Source organism: Carettochelys insculpta, chromosome 4, assembly GCF_033958435.1.
Source record: "Carettochelys insculpta isolate YL-2023 chromosome 4, ASM3395843v1, whole genome shotgun sequence".
Lineage (NCBI taxonomy): Eukaryota > Metazoa > Chordata > Testudines > Carettochelyidae > Carettochelys > Carettochelys insculpta.
This window is the reverse complement of record NC_134140.1, coordinates 116,882,011-116,908,968: the sequence shown is the minus strand read 5'-3', so window position 1 is coordinate 116,908,968 and position 26,958 is coordinate 116,882,011. Positions and strand designations below refer to the sequence as shown.

At 38.9% G+C, this 26,958-nt stretch overlaps 1 protein-coding gene across 4 annotated transcripts in view; it reads left to right on the top strand.

Annotated features, from left to right (window-relative positions):
* The window catches only part of BMPR1B (bone morphogenetic protein receptor type 1B), a 355,830-nt gene that overhangs the window by 296,665 nt on the left and 32,207 nt on the right, over positions 1-26,958 (top strand). For 3 of the 4 annotated variants that reach the window (XM_074993577.1, XM_074993578.1, XM_074993579.1), the window contains one exon: positions 19,706-19,865. In XM_074993577.1, the coding sequence (XP_074849678.1) occupies positions 19,706-19,865 (160 nt within the window). Of the gene's footprint in view, positions 1-14,303; positions 14,405-19,705; positions 19,866-26,958 lie in introns of those variants that run through there. The other variant, XM_074993580.1, reaches the window with a different exon arrangement.

Sequence of the window (26,958 nt, the reverse complement as noted above, 5' to 3'; positions counted from 1 at the left end):
TCATCTGTATATATTTTTACTCATTATGAGAAACTGTTAGAATCCCAAAGAGGACTGACCTTTCCAATCTGCTAAACAAGAATTTCCTTATTCAGTAGTTCGCTTATTATAAGTGCTCTCAGCTGTTTACTCAGTGGATGGCATTTAGCAGAATCGACGGGGAACAAAGCATGATGAAGTCTGCCACTTTCCTCGGTAGGAACAGAAATGCACTAAAATCATTTTAAGAATGTCAGGGTTGTGATGCTGATTGAGGTTTTTTATTTATTTTGACTATGAAAGTCAGAGATGCCTTTTTCTTTAATTATATTTTGTTTCTCTGTGTGATTATTTTGTCTTGTATTTGGGTTTAGTTATCTAAAAGATGATTGGAAGAAAGGGGGAAAGGAAAGCTTCTGCAAAGAGTATTTGTGCACCAAGCTTTGAAGAATATATTTCATTTTAACATAAAAACAAATATTTTTGTTCGTAATTTACAGATGGAGAAACTGAGGAACAGAAAATTTTGCCCAATGTCATATAATGAGGCAGTGGTCAAGTCAGGAATAGAATTTGGTTCTTCTGACTTTTTTCATCCTACCTTTCACCATTAGGCAACACTGCCTTCAACATGACTTTATGCAGGATGCTGCCTTCTCCTCCCACTTCAAAGATGCACAGATGAGATTCAAGCCATGTGCAAATGTACCATAATTCTTACATATCTTAAATGAAAATGTATCCGAGGAGTAGCTGTATGAGTCTGTATCTGCTGAAACAACGAGTCTTGTAGCACCTTAAAGACTAACAGATTTATTTGGGCATAATCTCTTCATGACATCATCATGCATCTGGGCAAAGTGTTTGTTTTTTTTTTTTTAACCCACAAAAGCTTATGTCCAAATAAATCTGTTAGTCTTTAAGAGGTCACAGGACTCCTCATTGCTGATTTTTTCCTAAGGATCATGTAATGAAACAGTATTTCTATGTTTTAAATATATTATAATAGCAGTCCAGTTTAATTTGCCATATGCCTTTTATTAGAGGTTACAGGTGACTTAAGACTCCATTCTGCAGTTTGTGTGAATATACGTGTGTACACTTCCCAGTAAAGTGAAAGGGAGATTTGTCTGGGGGAAAGAAAGTAGGATCGCTATCAGCACACAAAAAAATTATACCACAGGTTGAACCTCACTCATCTGACACCATCAGGACCTGACTGGTGCCAGATGAAAGAATTTTCCAGACCACAGAAGGTCAATATTTTCTAGCATGTTACCAACACTTCCACTGCTTACTGGCCTCTTAGGAGACATTTAGGGGTAAATTACAGCTAAATAACAGTGCAGAACACTGAGAGCCAGGACTGGTGGCTCTAAGCAAACTTTAGGGGACCAATGGAAACTTGGCCACACCCATGATAAATGGTCGTCCAGCTAACTAAAATCATTCTGGTTTATGGATGTTGGTGGATTAGAAAGAGAGTCAACCTTTACTAGTTAAGCACCTTCAATATTTAGGAGCACCATCCTATTAATTTGCTTGGGAGGTGTGCGTGCGTAAAGCAGGCTGAGTTGCCCATATTAATTGTATCAAACACTGGTTGGAGAATGCTCTTCTTACAGCATATTTATTAATCCCAGGGCTTTTTTATCTGCTGGAAAGCTGCAAAACGGCATTCTGACACCTTTTTTTCCTGGCTCCACCGTTTTGGAAGGCGGCTGGGTAGGTCTGAGCCGCATATGGTGTCCATGTTGTCCAATACGCTCACCATTGGGCAAATGGGGCAGTGAGGTGTGAAGAATGTGGCTCAGAAGAGCCACACGTGTGGGGCCCTCCTCTCGCCGGCTCTGCAGACATGCCCTGCCACTTGTTGGGACAAGCATGGTGGCAGCAGAAGAGGCAGACGCTGTCCCTGTTTCCCTGGCATGGCTCCTGTGGCTCTAGTCAAGAGCCCCCTGATTCTTGCTGCCCAATGCTACCCCGACAGCTGTGGCCTGGCATGGTGCATGCTGCCTCAGCACCTGCAGCTGAGCATGTCCTCAGGGCTGGCGCTACCTCAGGGCACAGCGTGGCACCTGCAGCTCAGCCTGGCCTGCGACACCTTCATCCATGGCTCCATCAGCAGCTCCGGTGAGGTGGGTTGAACTATGGGGGTGGGGTGGGTTGGGGTTGCCTGGCTCTTGCGGGACAGGTTGGGAATTGACTTACAGCTGGGGAGGGAGCTGAGAGTGCCTGGCTCTGGGGGAGAAGAAAGGCATTCATTTAGAGTGGGGTGAGGGGCCTGGGGATGACTGGTTCTGGGGGAGTGCATTGATTTAGAGCTGGGGTTGCTTGGTTCTGAGGAGTGGGAGGGCATTCGTTTACAGCAGGGAGGAGGGGCTGGGGTGTGGTGGGAGTTAATCGTGGGGGCAGTTCATGGCTGGGTGGGCATTAAGCCCGGGGGGTGGCAGCAGGGGGATTAAGCCCAGGGGCAAGAGTGTGGTGGTTTGGAGCTTTAGTTCCAGCACCTTCTTTTCTAGAAAAAAAGCACTGATTAATCATAGTCTCTCTCTTAATCTCTGTATTGTAGTCTTTAGGATGTGGGCTGAGACTAGTGTATGACGAAATCAAATTTTTTGTATTAAAGCCATTGTTCATTGTCAGTGTACCTGAGGAGAAGACGTGACATAGGAGAGAATGTGAAAGAATTTTTTTATATAGGTACAAATATATGGCATATATATAGTATACTAGTATAGCAATACCAGCTTTGAATAATGCTGATAGAGAGAAAGTTTGATGAGATTGGTGATGTTTGTGAAAATTAGTCAGCATTAGTGTATTATTCCTTCAGAGAGTGTTTATAATGCCCTCAGGAATGTGTCAGTGGCGGATCAGATTCCGGCCTAAGCTTGCTTGCTTTCAGTTATTGACATAACGCGCACCTGTGTGTTCTTTTCTCTGACCTCTAAACTGTTTTGAAAATCGCTTGATGGTTTTCCGTGTGAGGAAAGCATGTTTTTGATTTTGTGACACAAGGAGTAAGTGCCTATCTTTTTGTTGCTTTTCCCCTCCATCGAGTGCCTGGGTGTCCTTATGATTTACCCAAACCGTTTGCAAAAGGACTCAGTTGCTCAATATCACTCTATTTTTATGTACATTTTTGATGTTTATGCCTAGAGTATCAGAGGGGTAGCAATGTTAGGCTCTATCCTCAAAAACAAGAAGTCCTGTGGCACCTTATAGACTAACAGATTTTTGTAGTATAAGCTTTTGTGGGCAAAGACCCACTACGTCAGATGCATGTGTCTGACAAAGTGGGTCTTTGCCCACGATAGCATATGCTCCAAAAATATCTGTTAGCCTGTAAGGTGCCACAGGACTTCTCATTTTTGCCTAGAGTATTAACATACATAGATTTCTTAGAGATGCAGCAGCAGAACCACCATTGGATATATTTCTGGTATAGTTACTCCATCTCCCAAAAGCTATTTTGTACTCAATTGCTTAAAGGCAGAAATTCTTTTCATAATAAATGCAGATTCTAGAATGATTCTTCTAAAAAATTTTCACTTTCATACAGATCAGATGTTCAAATGATAATAGTGTGTGCATAGAAACATATGTTTCTATGGGGAATTCCATTTTAGAATTTTATTCTTTAAACCTGAGAGGAAGCCATGCTAGTCTATACACTATCAAAACAAAAAGCAGTCAAGTAGCAGTCTTTAAAGTGCTACTTGACTGCTTTTTGTTTTGATTCATTAAACCTGTTATTGAAAGAGAGAATACTTGTGAATTCTATGTTACAGTTAAGCACAGTGTTGAATTAACTATTTCATAGGTGTTATTTGATTTGGATATCTCTATCGTGTATCCCAAAGAGGTGTGAGCTCTCATAGCATACGCACTTCCTTGTTCATAATTTTGTGGTACCAATTTCAGGGGCAGCATAGCTCAGTGGTTTGAGCATTGGCCTGCTAAACCCAGGGTTTTGAGTTCTTTCCTTGAGGGGGCCATTTAGGGATCTGGGGCAAATAGATTAACAAAAAAAAAGGGAGGAGAGGGGATGCTGCTTGGTCCTGCCAAGGGGGCTGGACTCAAAAACCTCCACAGGTCCCTTACAGCTCCATGTAATTTTATTTATATTATTAAATGCACAGATTTTCTTCTTCAAAATGTAAGTGCCCCTGGCTTTGGCATATAGAGCTTATTTTTTGCAATCTATTTAATTGAGTAGCTTCTACTGTTTATCCTAAAATGCAGATAAATGGCTTTCAGGGCTATGTTTATAGCTTAATAGTTCCTGAAATAAGAGTCAACATTATCTGCTAGACTCTACTAGTCATAACTAATGATCTCTCTGCTTACACTGTAGCGCAGTCAGGAGACACTGAACTCTACAGAGAGCAAGGGCCCTTACTAAGGGAGGATAGTTTGTATGTGATGGCGCCTGGTAGTCAAGGCTTTCATTGCTCAGTGGTGTTAATTGGGAACAGAAAATTGTCCTCAGTCACCTCTAACCTTCTGTTGTTGAACTTTTCTACTTGTGAATATGGATACAAGGCTGATCCAAAGTGAATCATGTAACAGAATTCACACACGTTCCTCTCCCTCATGGTTGAAAGTAAATAGCATCGACTTGCCTTTACATGTGATACAGTGTTGTTTGTCATTGCACATGTTGCAATATTGAATCTCTGCAAGCACTGGGATGTTTTTAATGTTCTCAGCAGTGCTGGCCACGATTCTAAAGGATGCATTAGGTTGAGTACTGGGAGTTGGAGAGAATAATTAGGCAGCCCAAACCTTTCAAATTTTCATGAAGCTTTGAACGTTTTCATTAGCTAATTTGTTTCCTTTGTGCATAATTCTGTGCATTTTAATTCCAAAAGTAGGAGTAAAGTACTGTAAGAGAGGTTGAAAGCATAGCAATGAGAGCTTGCTTCATGGCATGGCTGAGATGAAAGGAAACAGAAAGGCCATTTTGAAGAGTACTAATGAGGCACTGAAATGCATATTCAGCATCTCATTAGCATGCCACCGGCCGCAGCACTTCAAAATTGCCGCTTTTCGCTCCCATGTGGCTCATCCAGATGGGGGGCCTTTATCTACAGATAGGAATAAAGGGATTTTGAAGTTGGCGGGGTCCTTTCAAAAAGGCCCCCCATCTGAATGAGCTGCGTGGGAGCAAAAAGCGGCAACTTCGAAGTACTGTGGCTGGTGGCATGCTAATGAGGTGCTGAATATGCATTTCAGCGCCTCATTAGTATTCTTCAAAATGGCCATTAGCATGGCTATTTTGAAGATTTCTCCAAGTGTAGACATAGCCAAAGTATGGGAAATTTCACCTTTAAGGAGACTTCTAGCCCGATCCTGCTTGCAAAATATCTTTGGGTAAGACACTAAATTTTTGGGTGCTTAATCAAATTAAATCCTTGAACATTTACAGGTGGACACATTGATGCTCCCCTTTGGTGTTTCAGTTGTTCTAAACCTTTCTGCACTCAGAGGGATGTTGTCATCTTGATTGCCTGGTGATAGACAAAGACCAGATGTCCATGCTGATTCTTATCGATTTGTCAGCTTATGTTCTATTGAAATCTCTGGGGCTATGTCTACATTGGAGGCTTTTCCCAGCAAAACTGGGCTTTTGTCAGGAAAAAGCACGGAGTGTCTACACACAAAATGTCTACACACCGGACACATCAACTGGCAGCGTTATACCTCTTCCTGTTCAGATGTAACACCTCTGTTTACAGTGTTCTGTTGACAGACCCACCATAGAGAAGCTTAAGGGCCCTTTTGTTGACAGAAAGGGCTTCCGGTTCACCAGGGAGCCCTGTTTGCAGATCTTCCAGTTGGTCATTCTGTCAAGAGAGGGCTGGGCAGTCTGGCTGCTCTTTGTCGACAAAGCAGATTGCTCTTTCAGTTTGCTTCAATGAGGAGGAAGTATCGTGCTTTTTCACTCTCAATTTTTGGTTGTGGTTTATGGGCTGTAGCTGAGATTGATGCATTTGCTCTTGGGAAAACTTGCAACTCTAATATTCATTTTGTAAAGGAAATGAGCTTAATATGTTTCTTTGGAAAGGATCCCCTGGGTAACCAACAGGAGCAGTACATTTTTGGAATATGTAGATGTTTATTGTTTTAATTGTTGTGTTCCAGGTCTGGAATTAGATTAGATACTGAGGAGCAAAAATCAAAGTGCCATTTTCTGGAGTATAACAATTTAAGTGCAAAGTGCTGAAAGCAGTTTGTTCTGGGTGATAAGTCAGAAGTTCTCAGATGAATATGGTCAAGAAAAATGTTCATTACTTGAAGCAGCCATATAGTTATATATGGGTTTGCCATGATACAGATTCAGTTTATAAATGATCTTTCAGTGTAAATCTGTTTCCAAGCATCTAGGATTAGAGTTATTCTTTCCAACTGAATGTTCTCAAGGGTTTGCTGTGAAGAATATTAAGCTTTTTTTTTTAATGCAACTCTGTAAACTGCTAATGTAAATGCTCAGGGGCTTTATATGCAGTGATCTGTAGTGTCAGAGCCATGGAAACACCTTTCCTAAACTAGTACCTCTAACTTTTCCATCATGGAATTATATTTTCCATTGCACTGTATATTTTCCTGCAATTACCATTTTCATTTGCTAGCTCTGTTGTGCTATATTATTATATGTCTTAGTTCACAACTTGAGGGACTTTTTTGTGAATGTAGCCCTTTTAGGAATTTCACATAAATCATTGATTAATCATTTAGGCTATGTCTACCCTACCCTGGAAGATCAACCCACGCAGGGTTGATCTTCCAGAGTTCAATTTCATGCATCTCTACCTTTCAGGGGTTGCAGTCGACCCCTGTAGTCCTTGTGAGAGTAAGGGAGGTCATTAGGAGAAACTCTCCCATCACCCGTCCCCTGTATAGACACAGACATGTTAGCCAAGCACAGATATGTTGGTTTTAGCTATGCAGTTGACGCAGCTAGCATTGCGTATGTGCGGTTGACTTTCTTAGTCTAGTGTAGACATAAGCTAAGCAAACCATGATTAGTTTTCAACTTGCATTTTTAATATTACCCAAAAAGTAAATAAAGAAGAGTTGAAGAAAACTTGATGCCTTAAAATTATTGTTCTTGTTAGTGAAAAATCTTTGAAGTTAAATACTGTGAGAGACAGAACAGTGAATTATGTTACATATCACATGTGAAAGGAGGCACTGCAAAGAGCTATAAAGATACTGTGGAACTACAGAACAGCTTTTCACACACAGACCTCAGAGGCAGCTTTTAACCATCTGGAAATGGTAATGAATACTGTATTGATCAGAAACCCTTTAAAAAAATCTGTGGTTTTCTTTTCTTTCACCTTTCTACTGTCATATGCCATGTATTTTGAATATAGCTTTGTGCCTGGCTGGAGTAATATTGCTTACTAGCTTACAATCAAAGAGAGTACTGAGTAAAACAGCTGAGCTGTATTAGGCAACCACCGTCTGGACTGCATTTCTTAACTGCTGAATAACACATCACAGGTGCAGGATTAGCCCAGCATACGGTGCTATGTTTTGTTAGTGGAACCCCCCCACAGCTCTATGCCTCCTCACATGACTCTCATCCAGGGGGAATCTGGCATTGATATAACAAGGCTACGGAAATTGAATGTAAGTAAAACAGTCAGCTTTTTCTCTTACAAAGCTCTTTCAAAAAGAGAGAGGGAGAGAGGATGGTTCAAAATGAATTTTAAAAAGGTCTTCAGAATGTGGCTGGTTTTTGAAAAGGGAAGAAAGTTCAGTGGTTTTTGACAAAAGGTCAAGCATAGAAACACATGACTGGAGAATGCAGGCTAGTTTAAGTGGTGTGTAGATGCAGAGCTATCCCTTGGAGCAAAGGATAGACCGGTATTTATTATACTTATGTTCTTACAACTTTGTCTGTAGTTCCTCTGTGAACTTTCCCAAAGAAATATGTATCAATAAGAGCTAAAATATTTTCAACTAAAGACGCTTTTCAGAATGGAAAGTTGTCAGTTCTATGGAGAAGGATTTGAGAGTTCAGATGAACTTCATTTTGAATTTTGACATATTATGTTAAGATATATGTCAGACCACTAAGAATTTTTAAACATTTAGTAACAAGACTATCCATCCACACTTTCATTAGTGCTATTTATGAAAAGGGGATGAGAAAAAAATAGAGAATATTGTTAAATGACAGAAAGCTATGTTTTTCACGTTCTGTTATGATGGAGTCCAGATAAGAGACTTCTAGAAGACATCATAATTGAAACTCAGGTTGAAATATTTGTTGAGGAATAATAGAAAAAAGTTTGCAGTTTTATTCGTCTCTCTGGCAGCATCTACACTATATTCCAGTTTCGGAGGGGGAATGTAAATATGGCCAATCAGACATACAAATGAGACACTGATGTACATATCATATGCCTTATTTGCATAACGGTGGCTGCTCACTGTTCCAGAAGTGCTGTTTTCAGGGAAAAAAACAAACAGTGTAGATGGGGTTCATTTGAAAACAAACCCCATTTTTGAGAGAACCCTTCTTCCTGAAAAGTATGAGGAAGAAGGGTGCTTTTAAAAGGAGGACTTCCTTTCAAATGAACCCCTCTACACTGCTTGTTTTTTTTCTGAAAACAGCACTTCAGGAACAATGAGTGGCCGCCACTATGCAAATGTGGTATACAATATGTAAAGCAGCACATCACTGCATTTCCAATCAGCCGCATTTGCATTCCCTTTACGAAAAGGGAATGTAGTGTAGTCGCAGCCCCGTCTATAAACTTAAAAAACTTTTTAACATGAAAGAATGATAATTTGCTGTTGCAGAGCTGTTATAGAGTGCATTTTGTTAATGTTTGGCTTTGTTATATTTAACTATAGGGACAGGTGAATTCAACAATGGTTTCCATTTTAAAAGAACATTATTGTTGTAATGTGGGGAAAGACAAGAGGATATGTGTGGAAAATAAAATAAATATTAAAAGTTACAAAACCAGTCTCATCATAATACTATAAAGTATTTAAGTCTTAGCTAATTTCACAATTTTATTTTTATTTATCTCCCTTTAGTCTGTTTTTACTTTGTGTTTCTGTAGGGTTGGATAATGAAAATAGACCAGTAGCTTTTGTTTATGAACTTTTTTAAAATTGTATTAATAATTATAGAAAACTGTTGCTCAGAACTTATAAACTACTTTTTTCCATAAACCTCAGAGTCCTTAAAAAGGTTGAGTAACACTTATTTCCATGTTCCAGCTATAGAAACTGAGGAACAGAATGCTGTTCATTACCCCATGAGTCACTGACAGAGATGAGTTGAGCATAAATCTCCTTACTTTTGATTAAGTGCTTTTAATCAATGAAAAAAATGACATGGAAATGAGTGTGCTATGCTCACATTGATTTTGATGTTGTGCTTTCTTCCAATATGTGTAAGTAGGCAATGTGTACATAGAACACTCATAATGGCTACGTCTACACTTACAAAAAACTTCGAAATGGCCATGCTAATGGCCAAATTGAAGAATACTAATGAGGTGCTGAAATGCATATTCAGTGCCTCATTAGCATGCCGCTAGCTGCAGCATTTCGAAAGTGCCATGGTTCACTCCTCACAGCTCGTCTACACAGGAGTCCTTTTTGAAAGGACCTTGCCAACATCGAAATCCCCTTATTCCTATCAGCTGATAGGATTTCAATGTTGGCGGGGTCCTTTCAAAAATACCCACTTGTAGATGAGCTGCGGGCGAACGAACCATGGCACTTTTGAAGTGCCATGGCCAGCAGCATGCTAATGAGGCGCTGAATATGCATTTCAGCCCCTCATTAGTATTCTTCAATTTGGCCTTTAGCATGGCCATTTCAAAGTTTTAGTATGTGTAGACATGGACAACAAGTATTATTTCATAGCATTTCCAAGTATGATGCTACATAGAAATTGATAAAAGCCAGAGTGAAAAAAGACCAGACTATTTTAATTTTTGAAAGGAAGTGAGTGTCAGAATTGATATCTGTGGAACATCTGCTCATGCAAATAGATCAGCATGCAGAAGTCAATGAGAATGCAGAACATTCAGACCTGGCTTATACTGTATACTCCTAGAATTTTCTCTTGCCACAACTCAAGGAGGCATTTCTCAAGATTTACCGAACTTTTTTATCACATTTGGATTCATGCTGGTTGAGTTTGAAAGGCAGTCCAAATACATTTGTCTGTACCCTTCTCCATTTTGCCATTACTCTGAAACTGCATTCAAAATACGAGGGAAATATCAACATCATGTTTACCTTTTCATGGTTAAAGGAATCATAGGATCATAGACTTACAGGGTTGGAAGGGACCTTAGGAGGTCATCTAGTCCAGCACCCTGCTTTTGTCAGGAAAAAGCACAGAGTGTCTACACACAAAATGTGCTTTGTCGACCGTTTGTCGACAAAACCCAGCTCATCAACTGGCAGTGTTATACCTCTTTCTGTTCAGATGTAACACCTCTGTTTACAGTGTTCTGTTGACAGACCCACCATAGAGAAGCTTAAGGGCCCTTTTGTTGACAGAAAGGGCTTCCGGTTCACCAGGGAGCCCTGTTTGCAGAGCTTCCAGTCGGTCATTCTGTCAAGAGAGGGCTGAGCAGTCTGGCTGCTCTTTGTCGACAAAGCAGATTGCTCTTTCAGTCTGCTTCTATGTGTAGATGCAAGCTGTTGACAGAAGTTTTGCCAGGAAATCCCTCCCAAAGGGGACTTCTGTTGACAGAGACTTCTCGTGTACACATCGCTTAGAGGTAGAAGCTCTGTCAACAGAGAGGGCAACATGGATGTAATGAATTTTACTGCTCCTTAGTTCAATCCTCTCTGAGACTTCACTACCACTTTCAAGACTGCTTGGCCACCTGTGGGAACCAAGTTGGGGGACAGCTGAGTAGGATATATTTCTCCAACTTGTCTCCAAGTGGATCTTTTGTTGCTGTGGCCAAGTGGCAAGGCATATTCCAAGTTTCCACTTCTGTAAATGCTGAGTGAATGCTGTTCCTAGTTCCCTAGGGGAATTGTAATTGTGAAATTATTGTGCATGTAAAATGGATATCGCCCTGCATCTTTGAACTTTTTCCATGTTTCTGATGTTGCTCCTCTGATTTCGCAGCATTGGCCGTGATGGAGTCACAGAGTTTCTCTGGTGTCTGGGTCCAGGCAGGAGTTCTTTCCTCAGCTAGACTGAGCAGCTGATAGTGGCATAGCAGAGTCAGGAGAGTAGTAGTAGATGGCACACTTCATGACTGATTGCTGCTAGAAAACCCACATTTGAATCCAGAGAGAGATGGGATGAGGAGAGAGAACAGTGTCATTTCCATTTCCAGCAATTCACACAAGGAGTATTATGGCCCAAAGAAATGAGAAGAGCAGTAGATGGCACATCTCAGTGACACGTTATGAGGAAAGATAACAAGAAAATACCATGGAGTCAAGTGCCCCCTATTCAGGCTCTTTTTCGGGTCTTTTCACAGTGTCATATTAGAAGACATGACATGCCATAGTAACTCTGCACCTCTTGGACATGATAGACATCTATCCAAGCAGGACCAGCCTCAACTGTGTCATCCCAGCCAGGACCTTGTCAAGCTGGGACTTAAAAACCTCTAGGGATGGAGAATCTGCCACCTCTCTAGGCAACACATTCCAGTGCTTCAGCACCCTCCTAGTGAAGTAGCTTTTCCTAATACCCAACCTACACCTCTCCCTCAGTAGCTTCAGACCATTGCTCCTTGTTCTGCTATCTGACACCACTGAGAACAGTTTCTCACCATCCTCTTTAGAGTTCCCCTTCAGGAAGTTGAAGGCTGCTATTAAATCACCAGCATTCAGAAGAACTAGCAAAAGCACAAACAAACATCAGCCTTTTTTATTACAATTCCCATTGAAATTATTCCAAATATTGGAAGGACTCATCCCAGTTGTATATAGACACCAAGTACGTTCTGGCCTCATGACTTCCAAAGAATATTTGCATGAGAACATAAGTTCAAAACATTTCTTTGCTACGTGGACTTTTATAATTTAGTTTTAAATTATAAAGGTTAAAAAAGCATTGTGTAAAATAAAAATTATAAAAGTAATAAAGAAGGGGCATGATCATTCTGCTGAAGTCAGTTGCAAAACTTTCATTAATGTCACTGTGACCGAGGTTGATCCCACAATTATTAGTGTAATATAATGTATATTATTTTTATATTAACTTTGATGTTTGACATGCTCCACTGTCTGTATGCTGGAGTTGAATTGCTTTTGCCAATGATGTGGGAATAGAGTTCCAGACACAGTAATTAGGAGTCTTGTTATCACCCGGGAATATGTAAGAATTAATAAAAACATTCTATAGAAGACTAAGCTGTGTCATCTATAGACTGAGACCTTCATAAGGTCTCAGTTTCTGGTTGTTATGCAGTAACACAGTTCTGAAATTCATTGCATTCCCTATAGTATAGATTAAATATTCAAATTCCTTCAGACACTGTTAACACTGAAATTCAACTTTAAAAAAATCTAAATATGGAATTTGATAATTAGTTGGCTGTCTTATCAAATAAGGTAATGCATAATTGAAACATGTAAGGCATATCTCTTGACCCCTAATGATGTTCTTCAAAATAGTTTTATGCTTCATTGTGTGCATACTGATTTTTGGTTTAAAGTTTGAATCCCTTCATCACTTGCTTTCTTTTTCTCAATATCAGGGATTGAAAATGCTGCTAGACTATATACCTCAAAAGACTTGCCTGCATTAGTTTTAAAAAAATCCGGGAAACAGACAGTTGATAACATCATCTTCCACTGAACAAAGCCAGAACCCAAACCATGGCAGTCTGCCAAAAGGGCCAGTTGATTCCTTGCTGTTATTGTCAGAAGATGCAGGGCTGAATGTACTTCCACTCCAGTACAGATGCACTAACAGATGCACTAAGGTTTTCAAACACAGAAATGCTTTCAGGCTGCTCCAACACTTCTAGAAAATTATACTCCTGCTGTCTGTGGTCAGAATTGTTTATAGTTGTTTCATGTGTGCAGTTAATTTCAGTGTGTAATAGAGCAGCTTTCCCTAGAGTTGAAACATGATGTGTAGTTTGCTTCCTGTCGAACAGAGTAAGTCAGTGGCACATCTCTTGAATCCACCCATCTTTTCAGCCAGAGAGCTTTTTGTGACTCAACACTCACTGACTATTTAAAGATCAGTTTCTTTGCTTGCTGGTCCCACACATGCAGTTCAGAGAATGGTTGTCATATGAGGTAAGAGAATGAGACTTTCATTGCATGTCAAAAAGCAGCATCCCCCTTCAGTATATGTGTGGTTAAGCCCAACGGGAGCTGTGGTCATTTCAATTCGCTCCGTATTTTGGCAGCTCAACAGTACAAGAACTTACAATGTTAGCTGTTCAGTTACTTAAAACACTGACTTGCTAGTTGGCCTGATGACTTGGCAGGGTGGCATTTGCCTCGGAGAAGTTAAAATTCTGGCAAATGGTTGAGCAATTCATTCAGTAACATATGGAAGTTTTAGCACCTCACCCAGTTCCTTGAGATTTTTAGGTGTTGGGTATCAGCCATCAAATTATTAATCACATAGGTGCTCTATGGAGAGATTAACTGATTTGTCCATTAAACTCACTCTGTGTACACATTACCACTTAAGTCAGTATAAATTATGTCACTCAGTGACATGAATAAGCGACCTTACCACCTCCTGCACAATGTATTAAACCAACCGCAGCACCAGTGTGAACAGCAGAAGAGCATCCTCCTGCTCATTCTGCCGGGAGTAATAAAGTTGATAAGAGAAGTCTCTTCCGTAAGCTTAAAATGTCTGTGCTAGCAACATTACAGAGGTTCAACTGCATTAGTGCAGCTGTGTCTCTATAAGCTTTGTATTGTAGCTATAGTCTGTCATCAAAGGAAGTGGAAGTGAGAATGCTGGTTGTGGAAGGATTTAGGATGCATTAGTCAGAGAGCTAAATTTCAGAAATGTTCTATAAATTTGTTATGTCATGTGTAAGTGTGTAAACACTTGCTTACAGAGGATATAATTTGTGTAAGCTCAGCCAAACTGTATTTAAATTCTGCATGTGTGAATTTAGCAGTGGGCTTGGGATTCATTGGGAAATACGTCCTTATGAGAGGTCAGATGAAACAACTCATGCCATAGAATTGAAAAAGAAACTTGCTTAATACAAATCTGATTCTAAAAGGCATAGTTACTCAATGCTGCAATCTGAACTGATGCTGTGTTTTTGTTCTAGCTATGAATAGCTAAAACAAAATGCCTTGGAAGGGCAGAAATGTTTTGCAAGCTTGGCATCACGTCATAATTACATTTTCTGCTGAATGCTAGTGAGATGGTTGTGGATTACTTTGTATTGGAACAGAGAAGAGGAACTATGCTGATGTATGTAATAAGAGCAGAGGTTCCAAGTCCTGTATAGTTTTACTCTCAAATGTCATTGTCTTAATGCCTTGGCCAATTGGTATACCATCATCTGAAATGATAATCAGTAAAAAGCTGTGATGTGCTTGTTGCAATCTTTGATGTTTCCTTAAGGTCAGATATCAAAGCATAGTTTAGTAGCAAGAACATCAGGTTACATTGTTTCTTGTCTATATTTTCTTTGTTTACTGGTGTTCAGAACAGTTTTCCAGACTTTGCTTGCAGTGATATTTATTTAATTTGAAGATAGCATCACTCAGAATTTGCAATGGGAAAGGCTTCAGGAACTGCAGCTCAAAAAATAGAAATAATTACAGCTTCTTCTTCAAGTGATGGTCTCTAAGGTATATTCCACTGTGGATGCAATGTCCATAGGTCTGTGAACAAGTGCTTCTTCCTCCAAACTGAGAGTGTAAGTGGTGGTGGAGGCCAACTTTTATTTCTAGGTCTGCTTTAGTGCCCATGATTTGACACAGAGGCTTTCCATGTCTGCAGCATTTGGTATCTTCTTCAGTATGTTACCTGCAAATAATTGTGAATATTCTTTTTTTTTTTTCAAATCTTTAGATAGTTTTTTAGTATTTAGCTAGTCAGGATAAGTTTGAGGCTTGGAGGTCTGCCCCCTCATGCATACTAGAATGATCCTCGGGTTTCAGGAATGCTCTTCCGTCCTTTCCATTCAGCAACAACTACTTGAAGATTTTCTTTTGCCTCCGGGAAACTCACAGCTGTTCAAACTGCAACATTTGTTGATCTTTCACCAGCAGGACTCACCAAGCCTGTGTCTATAGGTGCCAATGATTTCTTATGGATCACGCCCCATTCTAACTTATTTGGGCAGCCACTCCTGTACAAGGAAGAGAGGCACTGAGAAGTGTATTTCTGAGCACGATGAGAAGGATTCTATTTCTATTCTGAGAAGGATAAGAGTAGATCTGACGATTCCTCCAAACAAGAACATCAAGGGGGTAGAAAACACATTCATAAGAGATAAGAGAAATCCCCTTTCTGGTCCAAATCACTGTGCTCTTGGATGAACTCACAGAAAAATAAGAGACAAAAACACACAATCATCTATGGGTGAATGTATTTTATAAATTAATCATTCCATATCTGACCTTTCATTTCTTATTCTCAAAGGAACCTGCAAAATACCTTCAAAAGATGAATTGGGGAACTTAAATTCTGGACTTTACAGACACTCCAGTTTTCTGCCTCATGACTACAATGTATAACACACCTTCTGCCTCCTAACTTTCCCTTGTCTTGTGACATCAGAGGTGTTAAATGTCCACTTCATCTTAAATGGTTTCCTACAACATGTGTAGAAATCTTATGCATAATAATCTGTCACACCTTTTATTTAGGTATGACATTCTGGTTACATTCTCCAAATTTGAAGAAGAGCTCCATGAAGCAAAGAGGTTGTCCCTTCCACCAACAAAAGCTGAGCCAGTAGAAGACCTTATCCCGCTCATATCCTGCGACCACCACAGCTACAACAAGGCAAACAGTATTTGTGTCATGATGTCTTTTATAAAATTTGAACAAACAGAGAAAAATCCAAAACTGATGACTTCGGTAGGAGTTTTGCCTGAGTGAGGACTTGCAAGAACTTGTGAACAACACAGACAAATAAGTGTAGAAAACCAAATGTCATACATCATAAACCAAACATACTACATTTCCACTGACATTGCAGCCTATCAATATTCCATCCCACATACATCAAATAAAATTAATTTTCAAGTAAAATGAATTACAACATTCACCTTAGTCTTTGTAATGCTGCATAATATTATGAAAATCTGGGATTGTTGTTCTTCATACCAAACTTATTTCACTCAGGTTTTTAATTAAAACATTTTTTACTTGACCCTTTCTGTAGTTTTTTTGGCAACAGTGAGTATTGGAAGGTGGAAGCTTATTTGTTATTCCATTTTTCTTCTTCAGGACATGATCACCACCAATAAAATCTTACCAACAGTACCGTGGTTTTACTGTTACATCTTTACTTTTAGTGTACTGTGTTGAGGTATACTTTTTTGCAACGTGCTCCATTGTCATTGTCATTGCTGATGATTTGCCTAATAATAATAATAATAATAATAATAATAATCCTGTGGAAATTCCTTTATCTGTTGACTATAAAATATGATTTATATTTATTTATATAAATATAAATAAACACATATTTATATATGTGATTTAGCCATTAACTATTTCCCTTTCCCGTAAAACAGTCACTTCAATGCTATAATTTTGGCCTGTTTGGCTATAATCTTTCTGCGGCTCATGCACTATAGATTGCATATAATTGTTCATATTTTAATAAAAATATTTTATTCAAATACTTTAATAAAATAGATATTTTATAACAATGAAATTGAAAAAAATAATTCAGTAAGTGAATGGGCAAATGCAGTACTTAGAAATATTTGAAGTCTTGTGTTATGTTTCTTGAATCCTAAATTAATTCATAAGGTTGCAGGTAGTTACTAGATTCACTGTGAACTCTACAGTAGCTGTTCTGAATTTAAATTGACTGATATCACACTTTAGTTACCATCTGCATGTCAGGTCCTCAGATATTTATGAGTAAAGGAAAGACATCAAGTTGCACTATAGTGAAGAAGATATTTACTTATCCAAATTTGATAGCTTCAGAGCTATACTATGATATTTAACGGCTCCAGACCCATTATTTTTGTTAGACTTACAACAATTTTGTAATATTTGCCATAGAAAAGCCCTGGCTAGCTGGTAGATATATCCAGAAAATGTCATGGTTGATTGAATCAAAGCTTTAGAGTTTATACTTGGTATTTAATATTAGTATTTTTATTTAGCTTTCTTGTCCCAGATGCATGAAAATCTTTGTATGAAACATTTTAAAAGTTCATTTCTTATCCACAAATAACAGTGTAAGATAGTCACAAAACCTGATTTGTGACTGCTTGTTGGTAGAGGATTTAGACACAAATCTATGTTCCTGTGACTCACAAAGGGAACATTTATTAATGTTAGTTTGTGGCAGAGAGGCTAGATTTAAAATATGACACAGGGGCTGGGTCTACACTTGCCCCCAACTTCGAAGCTGGCATGTTAATCAGGGCGATGGGAGATTACTAATTAAATGCTGCAGTGAATATGCAGCACTTCATTAGGTTAATTCTCTACCCCAAGGCAAGTGTCAAACTTCAAAGTGCTAGCATGCATGTAGCTGCAGAGTACTTTGAAGTGCCTTTACTCCTCAAAATTTTTGGGAGTAAAGGCACTTTGAAGTACTGTGGGCACTTTGAAGTGCCGTGCTACTTCAAAGTGCCTGCAGCTACACACATGCCAGCATTTTGAACTTTGACGCTTAGAAGTTGTTGCAGGGGGGAGAATTAGCCTAATGAAGTGCTGCGTATTTGCCACAGCACTTCATTAGTAATCTCCCATAGCCTTGATTAACATGCCCCCTTCAAAGTTGGGGGCAAATGTAGGCAAGCCCATAGAGAGGTATGTCTTTTAGATGAACAGAAGCAGAGCATAGTGTAAATATAGTTTATTTAAAATATTGAATATTAATCATAGCTACAGAAACTAGAGAAAACGTCAGATGCATTGAATTCTTTGTGTAAATTAGATTTAATTTCTGATTTTGCTAAGATTTTTAAAAAAGCAGCTGTGGGACTCAGGAGAAGCCAGAGGTATTGGACACCAAGTGCATATGTTCTTTATTATTGATACGTCACAATGTTTGGGTCTACACTTGCCCCCAACTTTGAAGGGGGCATGTTAATCAGGGTGACGGGACATTACTAAGGAGGTGCTTCAGTGAATACACAGGACTTCATTAGGCTAAGTCTCCGCCTTGACAACTTCGAAGTGTCAAACTTCAAAGTGCTGCACATTCACCGCAGCACTTCATTAGTAATCTCCCATCAGCCTGATTAACATGCCCCCTTCGAAGTTGGGGGCAAGTGTAGACAAGCCCAATGAGTTTTTGATTTGACTTTCATTAGTGCTGGATACTCAAAACTCTCATGGAGCTAAGTGGGATGTGGGGGTATTGAGCACTTGTTAAGATTCGGACATTTGCATATATTCCATGTGCTTTACAATGTACATTAGATAGGGTTTTGTTTGCATTTCATATGCATTGCCATAGTGATAATATTCAAATTCTTTTCGTTATGGGTATAGATTGATGTTTTCTGTCATAGTTTGTGAAAGTAAAATTGGAATGGGGGAGCAGTAATCTCACCAAATCCAATAGTTTTCTCTCTAGATCCATGGTTCTGAGGTATTCTACCGTCAGGTCTCACTGTTATCACAGCTGATGATCTCAGACCACTTTTTCCCATGTTGCTGGAGTCAATGTTCATTTATATCAACTACAAATGAATTAGGTGACCACTAAATCTTGTACAGCCATTGTGGGTATTACTCAGGCAGGTTTTACTGAGCTGAAAAAGATAAGCTGTGTGTGCAGAGTTAATCCAGGTGCAGAGAAATTGACCCAGAGTGAAACCTGAGAGAGCTGTGAGCTCCATGAGGACACGGGAGCTAAAGGGGAAAAAGACTGAGGAGAAAGTCCCCTGTTTTCTGTCCCTTTAGCCTTTTAACTCTTCAGCCTCTGCCATCCCATTCTATCCTTATCATTCCTCACCCTTAAAGTGCTAAGACAGCTGCTTTCTACCACCACCATCTCTGCGTCCTCCCCTTTTTTTTCTTCCCAACAGCTTCACCTTGGCTGGGGAGCAGAGGAGAAAAGCTAGTCTCCCTATCCTGTTGCGAATCCTATCACAGCTATTGAGTAGTAAAAGAATAGTCACTGAAAAGCAAACTATGCTCATTCCCTGCAGACCTACTGGATACATGAGAAAAAAATGTTTTGTTAGGTCTGGAGAAACAAACAGGGAATCAAAAATGTAAAAATGCAAATTGCTTTTAAAATTTGTAAATGAAAATGCAAGACAGGAAATTCTAGGATTACTCCAGATGCCGTCTAAGCCCCACAGGTTGAGGGAGTTGGCTCTAGGGCTACATTGAGACTGTTCGTGTTTTGAAATAGTTTACACAATTTGCACAGTGTATTCTGAACTTGGCACCATTCAAACAGTGCACTGTGATCTCCAGTACAAAACAAAAAACTCCCAATTTTTTAAACGTGAGAAAAAGGAGACTTGTTCAGTGTCTTGCAAGTGCACGCGCACACACAGACACAGACACACACACTCATCTGAAAATTTACGTTTCTTCTTTCTTTTGTAGCCAATGGTCTAGACAGAATGTATTTGCGGAGTTCTGGAAAGTTGAGCTTGGAGAACAGAAAGGAAGATGGTGAGAGTACAGCACCTGCTCCTCCCCAGAAGCCACTGCAGTGTCACTGCAATCACCACTGTCCAGAGGACTCCATTGACAGCACCTGCAGGTTGATGGGACACCTTGTATTTCAGACATTTTGTGGGGAGGGTTGTGTACAATAGTCAGCACTTTAAAACTTGCTTGCCTCAAATGAGGTATCTAAATCTGTTCAGGGATTTTAATATAGTCAGTGTAAAATTATGATGCATAGATGAAGTGATTCTGGGAAAATCCTGTTTCAGTAGTTCAGCTAATTATCTCCACTGGCTCCCCTGTGCATGAAAATGGGGTCCTATATTCCATGACATCCAGCATAGCCTCTCAGCAGTCCCTGTTGACTGCCTTCAGAGCTCATGGAACTGGAGCAGTGCATCATAGAGCACCTCTACCCAGCAATTCAAGCGAAATTTTATTAGACTCACTGACCAGAGCCCAGCAAAATTTCAGGCATGAAATGCCTCCATTTGGAACGCTACCAAAGGCATGGGAACTTTCATAGGTCAGGGAACCGATTTTTCTGAAAGTTCAGCGAGAAAGACTTTCCAGGTGTATTCAAATTAAGAACTCAGATATAAAGCAACTGCAGAGAGGTACTGTATTGAATTTCCTTCTGAAAAAAAAAGCAGCCTGATTCTCTGCCAGACAGTTTTGGTCTGCTTTGACAGGTATCTGCGTGGGGTGGTATGACACTACGGGCTGTCGACTAGCTGTACTGTTATCTATGTGAACATTTTTACAAAAATGAGGACATCTTGTGGCCACTTAGAAACGGCGCCAAGATTGTACTTATAATTTTTGCAAGGACTATATCATAGAGGCAAGACTGCCTTTTCAAGACAACATTCCAAAACCAAGTGTGTATCGATTCAGTCATAACAGCTCTACAGTACTGTGAACAATGGGCAATGTTATATAACATGTGTTCAGCTATACTTTAGCTCTACAGATAAGTAAAGAGCACAGTTATTTTATCTGAAACCTAGTGTGAATTGGACATTTTAAAAATTATTATTTATTGCAACAATTGTGGCTCTTTTAAGTTCTTGACAATTAAAATAAATGGAGAAGATTATCTTATGTGCAGTTTTCCTTTCCTACTTGCCTATACATATTGTAGTTAATACCTATAATGCAGCAAAGGGTGAGGTTATCCAACTACAAATATTGACTTCCTTATCTAAGGCAATTGGCAGATTTTCAACGGTCACATTTATATTCTGTAGTTAACTGGTAATCTGGTCCTGAAAATGGTTGTTTTGCACCTAGATTTCAGAGACAAAATAGGATGCTTAGTTTCATGTTTGGCTTTGGGCTTCAGTGTGAATTCCCTAGACTGCGATAGGTTTTCAGGACTACAGGTATAGTATATCCTTGTTACCTTACATTATCACAAAAGATATGCAAATCATGTCAGTCTAACTGAGGGAGACAGTGGCTGCGCACACAGGTGTTTGGAAGACTCATTGATTAACAGGGACCTTTCTCAGGAAGAGGTGGAAGTATTTGTAAGAACTTTGTATGTCTGTACTTGTAAAGATTGTTAACTCACAGCCCGTTTGAAACTTTACCTGCTTTTGGGTTCAGAACAGATTTCCAAACTAAAGATTAAAGAAAATTGTAACTGCTTTCAAAACAAATTGTGCGTCATTCTTAAAATTAAATTGATGAGTTTGCATGTGATTACTGCACTCCAGAATACGCGTAAGGTGGTTGCATATTTAAAACATGGATTCAAGTGGGCATGTACACAATACAATCAGAGTAATCACATTCATTGGTTAGGCACATGGTAATATATACAGTTTTCTATGCGTAAACATCATCATCTGACTGCCATGCACAACAAGCTCTATCTTGTGTCTCTTAATGGTCTGTGTTGACTGTACTTCCATTCAACTGTGTTTTAAAACACATAAAACTTTGGTTTATCAAAAGTAATGATAAGAGAATCAAATTGCTTTGCCAGAACTAAGGGGCCAGGGGAGTGGGAGACAGGGAGAGGAGGGTGGGCGTTACATAGGATATATGAGCAACTTCATTCTCATTTTTTGACCCAATTGTGGAGCTGTGAGTATTTCTAATTTCAAATGTATGGGAGAAGACTTTTGCAGTAGACTGAAATATCAAATTGTCTTTTTTTCAGAACTTGTGTTGTGATTTAAAGAAGCTATCACTCATCTATATTTATTCATATTATTGCTCAGAAAGAATATTGCACCATTTCTTAAAATTCACTAATGTCTAGGTCAAGTGTAATTTTCAAATATTTTGGGGGAGAAAAAGAAAAAGCATAAGTTAACTGATTCAGTCTTAACAATACCCTGGTGTGAATCTTTCTCTGTCCATGAACCCAACTCAAATTTAGTACTGTGTAAAGATAATGCAGTTCATGATTTCCACTTTCTTCTCACTGCCTTAATCTTTTTTTGAGAGGAAACTTTCTCTGTTTTTGTGATAGTTATTCTGGCTTAAATTCTGCAAGATGCCTAGCAATTTTCAGGGGGCCAACTTGAGACAGCTGATTGTGGTTTGACATGCAGAGAGCAGGCACTCAAAATTTTCTGAAAATTAAGACCACTTTAAGAGGTCTCAGGTTGGTCATTCAAAATCACTGGTCACTTTTTGAAAATACAAGCCTATGTACCTTTAAGTTGATATATACATTGTGGTAAATAACTACTGATTCAGAAACTCTGTGATTCAGAACTTTCTTGTCCAGTACACTTTGTAATCTGGCATGATTTTACTTAACCAGATGACCACTTACACATTTGGCCAAGTTTCCTGTGGCCCCATAAAGTTAGCTTAAAGCCACCAGTCCTGGCTCTCAGTGTTCTGTTCTGTTATTTAGCTATGATTTACCCCATGTGTCTTCTAAGTGCCCAGTAAACAGTGGAAAGGTTGGTAATGTGCTAGAAAATATTGACCTACTGTTGTCCAGCAAATTCTCTTGCCCAGCACTGGTCAGGTGAGAGAGATTCAACCTGTAATGATAATGCTCCAGTCTCTGTTGAACCCTTCTGTGTGGCTCCCAGCAAGGTTGTCAGCATTGGTGGCATTTCTTTGTTATTGGTGCCCCAGTTTAGAACAGTGAGCTTCAGAGAGGAATCCGCAGAATATTTAAGATTTCTACACACCATATTGGAAGATAGCCACTTTACATTTGTCTTTTCATTTTGTAACATTGAAAAAATTGATCTATACTGCATAGAATACAAGTGTATTCACTGACTCAGCCTTAAATCTGGCATATGTGCACAGAAAATTACTTTTTAATGTGCTTTGTTTTTTCAGCCACAAAACTAGAAAATTAAATATCCACATTTTGGCCCCAGTTTTATAAATAACCCCGGCATCTGTTAAAGTGAATTCTGTATGTAATGATAGAGACATAAGGTCTGAGAAAAAATATAGAGGAATATCTCAGTAGATATTGTTGCAATTCTCAGAGCCAGCAACAGGTTTTAAACTATAATACCCATTATAGAGCCTATGTATAAAGGGGTTCTCTGTGGAAATTGGGAGAACCCTCCATTCCATTCTGCACTGTCCTCAAATCTTTCTCTGCAACGCTTTAGAGAAAGCCATTTCTGATGGAGGAAGGAGGGTGTTCCTCTGTGGTTTTCTGGCATCTGGGGTGTGCCCTGCACAGCGGAACAATATGAGTTTTGCTGTCTTTGAGACTGATGTAGTCCTTTTGCAGGACAGAGGAGTCAGCCTATTATGGTCCATATTCTGTGCTTTGTTGCCTGTGCATGAATCCCACTGACTTCAGCGTAATTGCATGCACCTCTGAAGTCTGACTTTGCTCAGCAGTAGTGTAATACAGTTCTTCTAACTGGGTTTAAGGTTGTTGATATGAAATGGAGTTTGTGTTTTATGGGCAGTATTCTGCGAAACTTGGCTTTTATGAACATATCCTGTGGTGGTGTATATGGCAAAATGTAGGAAGTAGATGCATGTTGAGAGTGTGAGTCCAGTTTCCAAACTAGAGAAAATTGGGCAAAGCTTTACAGAATCATCTGAGTGGTCAGGTTTCTATGCAACCCACAATGGCGGTTTCCCAATCCTAAGAACAATGCTGAAGTGCTTTAGATGATATGATTGGGACCATGTGGGAAATATAATTTATGCTGCTAATGTATTTAGAAATGTGCACAAGAGATTAAATTAAAAAAAAAATAAAATCCTACAGACTACATTGCAGAACAAAGTAAGATGGTAGTAATGTACTGAAAAGTAGGAAGTTTCTGGTTTAACCAACCTGCAAGTTATAGCAAGTGAATGAGGGAAGAATTTCATTTGTACAGATCTTTTTCACCATCCCACATTACATAGAATGTTCGTTGGAGGATGGTTAAGGATTTATTATGCCTGCTATTTTTAAGGTCCTTGTGAGGTAGATGGGTATTTAAAGCATTCTTTAATCTTAAAATAGAATAGACAGAAATAGTAAGACAGATACTGAAGTCATACTGCTGTAGAAGCCAAAGGAAGAAATTCTCAACAGTCAAGATTTGGTAGTTATGGAGTTGTATCTTTCATAAGAAATGGCTCTTCTACAGTAAGGACTTCTGCTTGAGCAGCCATAGAACTTTGGGCCCCATGCCTCTCTCTGAAATTTAGTAAAGATTTCAACTATTTAATTTCATTACAGTAATCTTTAATTGTAGCAGCACCTTCTAATTCAGGATCTTCAGTATTACTGCTGTTAACCTTCCTCCCTCTTCCCAACCTTCTGATATTTGACCTGGTTGTGGGGGAAAAAAAAAGTGAAGGAAAAAAACCAAAACAGCCTTGCTGAAATATGATGTGCCAGATACCTGCTTGTGAATTACCATATCCAAAATTAGTTCAATATCTTTTCTGTACAGCATAATGTTTCACTTCAGGAGGTTTATGTGACTACGTTTTACCACCCCCAGTATCATTCCACATTTACATATTGCATATTTTTTTTAGTTTTAGGTAAATGTAATTTTATTTAATAATCCATAAATGTTACACTATTGAAAATGAATAATAGTTTAGTTTACGCTTCATCATTCAGTGTTACACATGCATACTTGTATGTAATTTGTAGTAAACTGTTAGATTTGGTACATGCCTGTTTAGATTGTTTTTCATGATGGAAAGATTTTAATTTCTGACATAGCTGAACTTCAGTATGTGATGCACTCCTCTGACTGCACAGTGTGTTTATATTTGATCTTTGAGAATCTGTTCCCTACCACTACAAAAGAGCTCTTACAGGAGTTCTGGGAAACACTGGCTCTTCTCTTCTCTTCTCTTACCCTGATCCCTGAGGGGCTTCCCAAGGGCAGAAGGTAACTTTTGCATTGAAAATTCTCCCTCTTATATCTCATTTTTCCTAGACAAAACCAAGTTCTCCCTTCAATTTTGTTCCATGTTCCTCCTTCATTGAATCAGGGTCTTAAGCTAGTGTGACATTCTTTTATTGCGGTACTTAAAAATAATGGCTGCTTCTGTCCCTCAGAGTTTTTGAGCACTCGTTCCATCTGCTTTCTATGATTGAATTTGCTTTCTCAGTTTAATTCAGGAGTAGAAATTTCACAAGCACTGAAGTAGTTTAGGAGCTTGTGTTCTAAAAATGGTTTATGAGCTTTTGTCCTATGGAAAGTCACTGGAAAGCCAACACCTCTGTCTTCTTTCCCTTCTTAATAGTACCTCTTCTCGTGATATGATTCTTTCTCCTTTTCCTTCTTTTGTATACTGACTTTACTAGAGCCCATCAGTTGTTGACTTTCTCAGTTGATTGTAATTTAATGCTCTCTTACTGGGTCCCTCAGGTATCCTTACTCATTGCTTTGAATCTAAGGCACCATGGAAACAAATAAAATGTAATATAATATTAATATAATTTTGTAGTTCAATGGATTCTTTTCAGTTGCTTTTCTTGACAATTTTATCATTCCTGTCTTGAGGCTGAGCATTGAAGTCCTTGGATTTACTGCCCCAAAGAGTTGTAGTCTTCCTTACCTTTCTCTAATGCACAGTATCTCAGTAGCAGAAACGTAAATTGTGCTTCTATGAGAGAGTAATCTGTAGTATGCAGCTGGTTACTTCCAAGATCCAGCAGTCAGCAACTTATACTGTAATTCAAAGTAACTGTGAAACAAGCTTGTTCTGTCTAAATCTCACATTGTTAATTTAAAAATGTGCTTCAACAAAGGTTTGGCACTTCCCTGTCCATAGTCATAGTTAATATTTACAAATTATGTTTATACATTCAGTGTGTAATGGAATGTTGCCCTTTTCATACAACCTGTTTGGTGTCATTGGGTTTTTTCAGTGTGTTTTTGTTAAGTTTTCATTTCTTTCAGGTAAAAAATGAGTATCAGTGTTTTTGCTTTATTTAGGCTTCTTAAAGCCATTCACTTGCTTCTTTTATCTCTTTCCCTTTATTGTCCTCATTCATTTGTTTTGAAAATATTTGACAAATATGACTATTAGAAAATAAAAGTTTGATAACACATTGCAAGGTTACATGACTTAATTCTTTGACGATAAGGGGCTATTTGTTTTTTATTCATTTTATTTCTTATGATCAAGTTTATTTTCATTCATTTCTAGGCATAGTGAGTCCCCAGAAAGTGAGGAGAAATTAGCAGAAAAGATGTTCTGTCAGTTCCAGGCACACTTTTTCTTTCCCTAGTAAAATTAATGTATTTGACCTTCATTAGGGAAGGACATTTATCACCAGAACCATCTAGCCATCTGCTAGTGTACTTGTCCCATGTTGTACATGTTCTTGTAAATCTAGGCATTATGGATCACTTTAGGCTAATAATCCAAGTAAACAGTTATGAAGAATGTTGATGATAACTCAAGAACTCATATGGAACAGAGGGTTGCAGTTTGTAATTATGGTTAAAGTGAGGACCACAAATCACTCTTAATAGTGTTTCACAGTTATAATCTCAGTGGCACTGGCCTCTTCAAGTCTGTCCTATCGAGTAAATCTCCTGTAAAATGTGTGTATGCATAAGAGGATCTGTTTTGTCACTGATGCTTTTACTAAGATAGGTCTGCAATGATGCAAAGCCTCTGTGTTAGGAAAAACAAGTGGTTCTCAACCTATTTACGATGGTGGGAAGTATATGCAGTTCTCTGTGTGTTACATGGGCCACATCCAACCA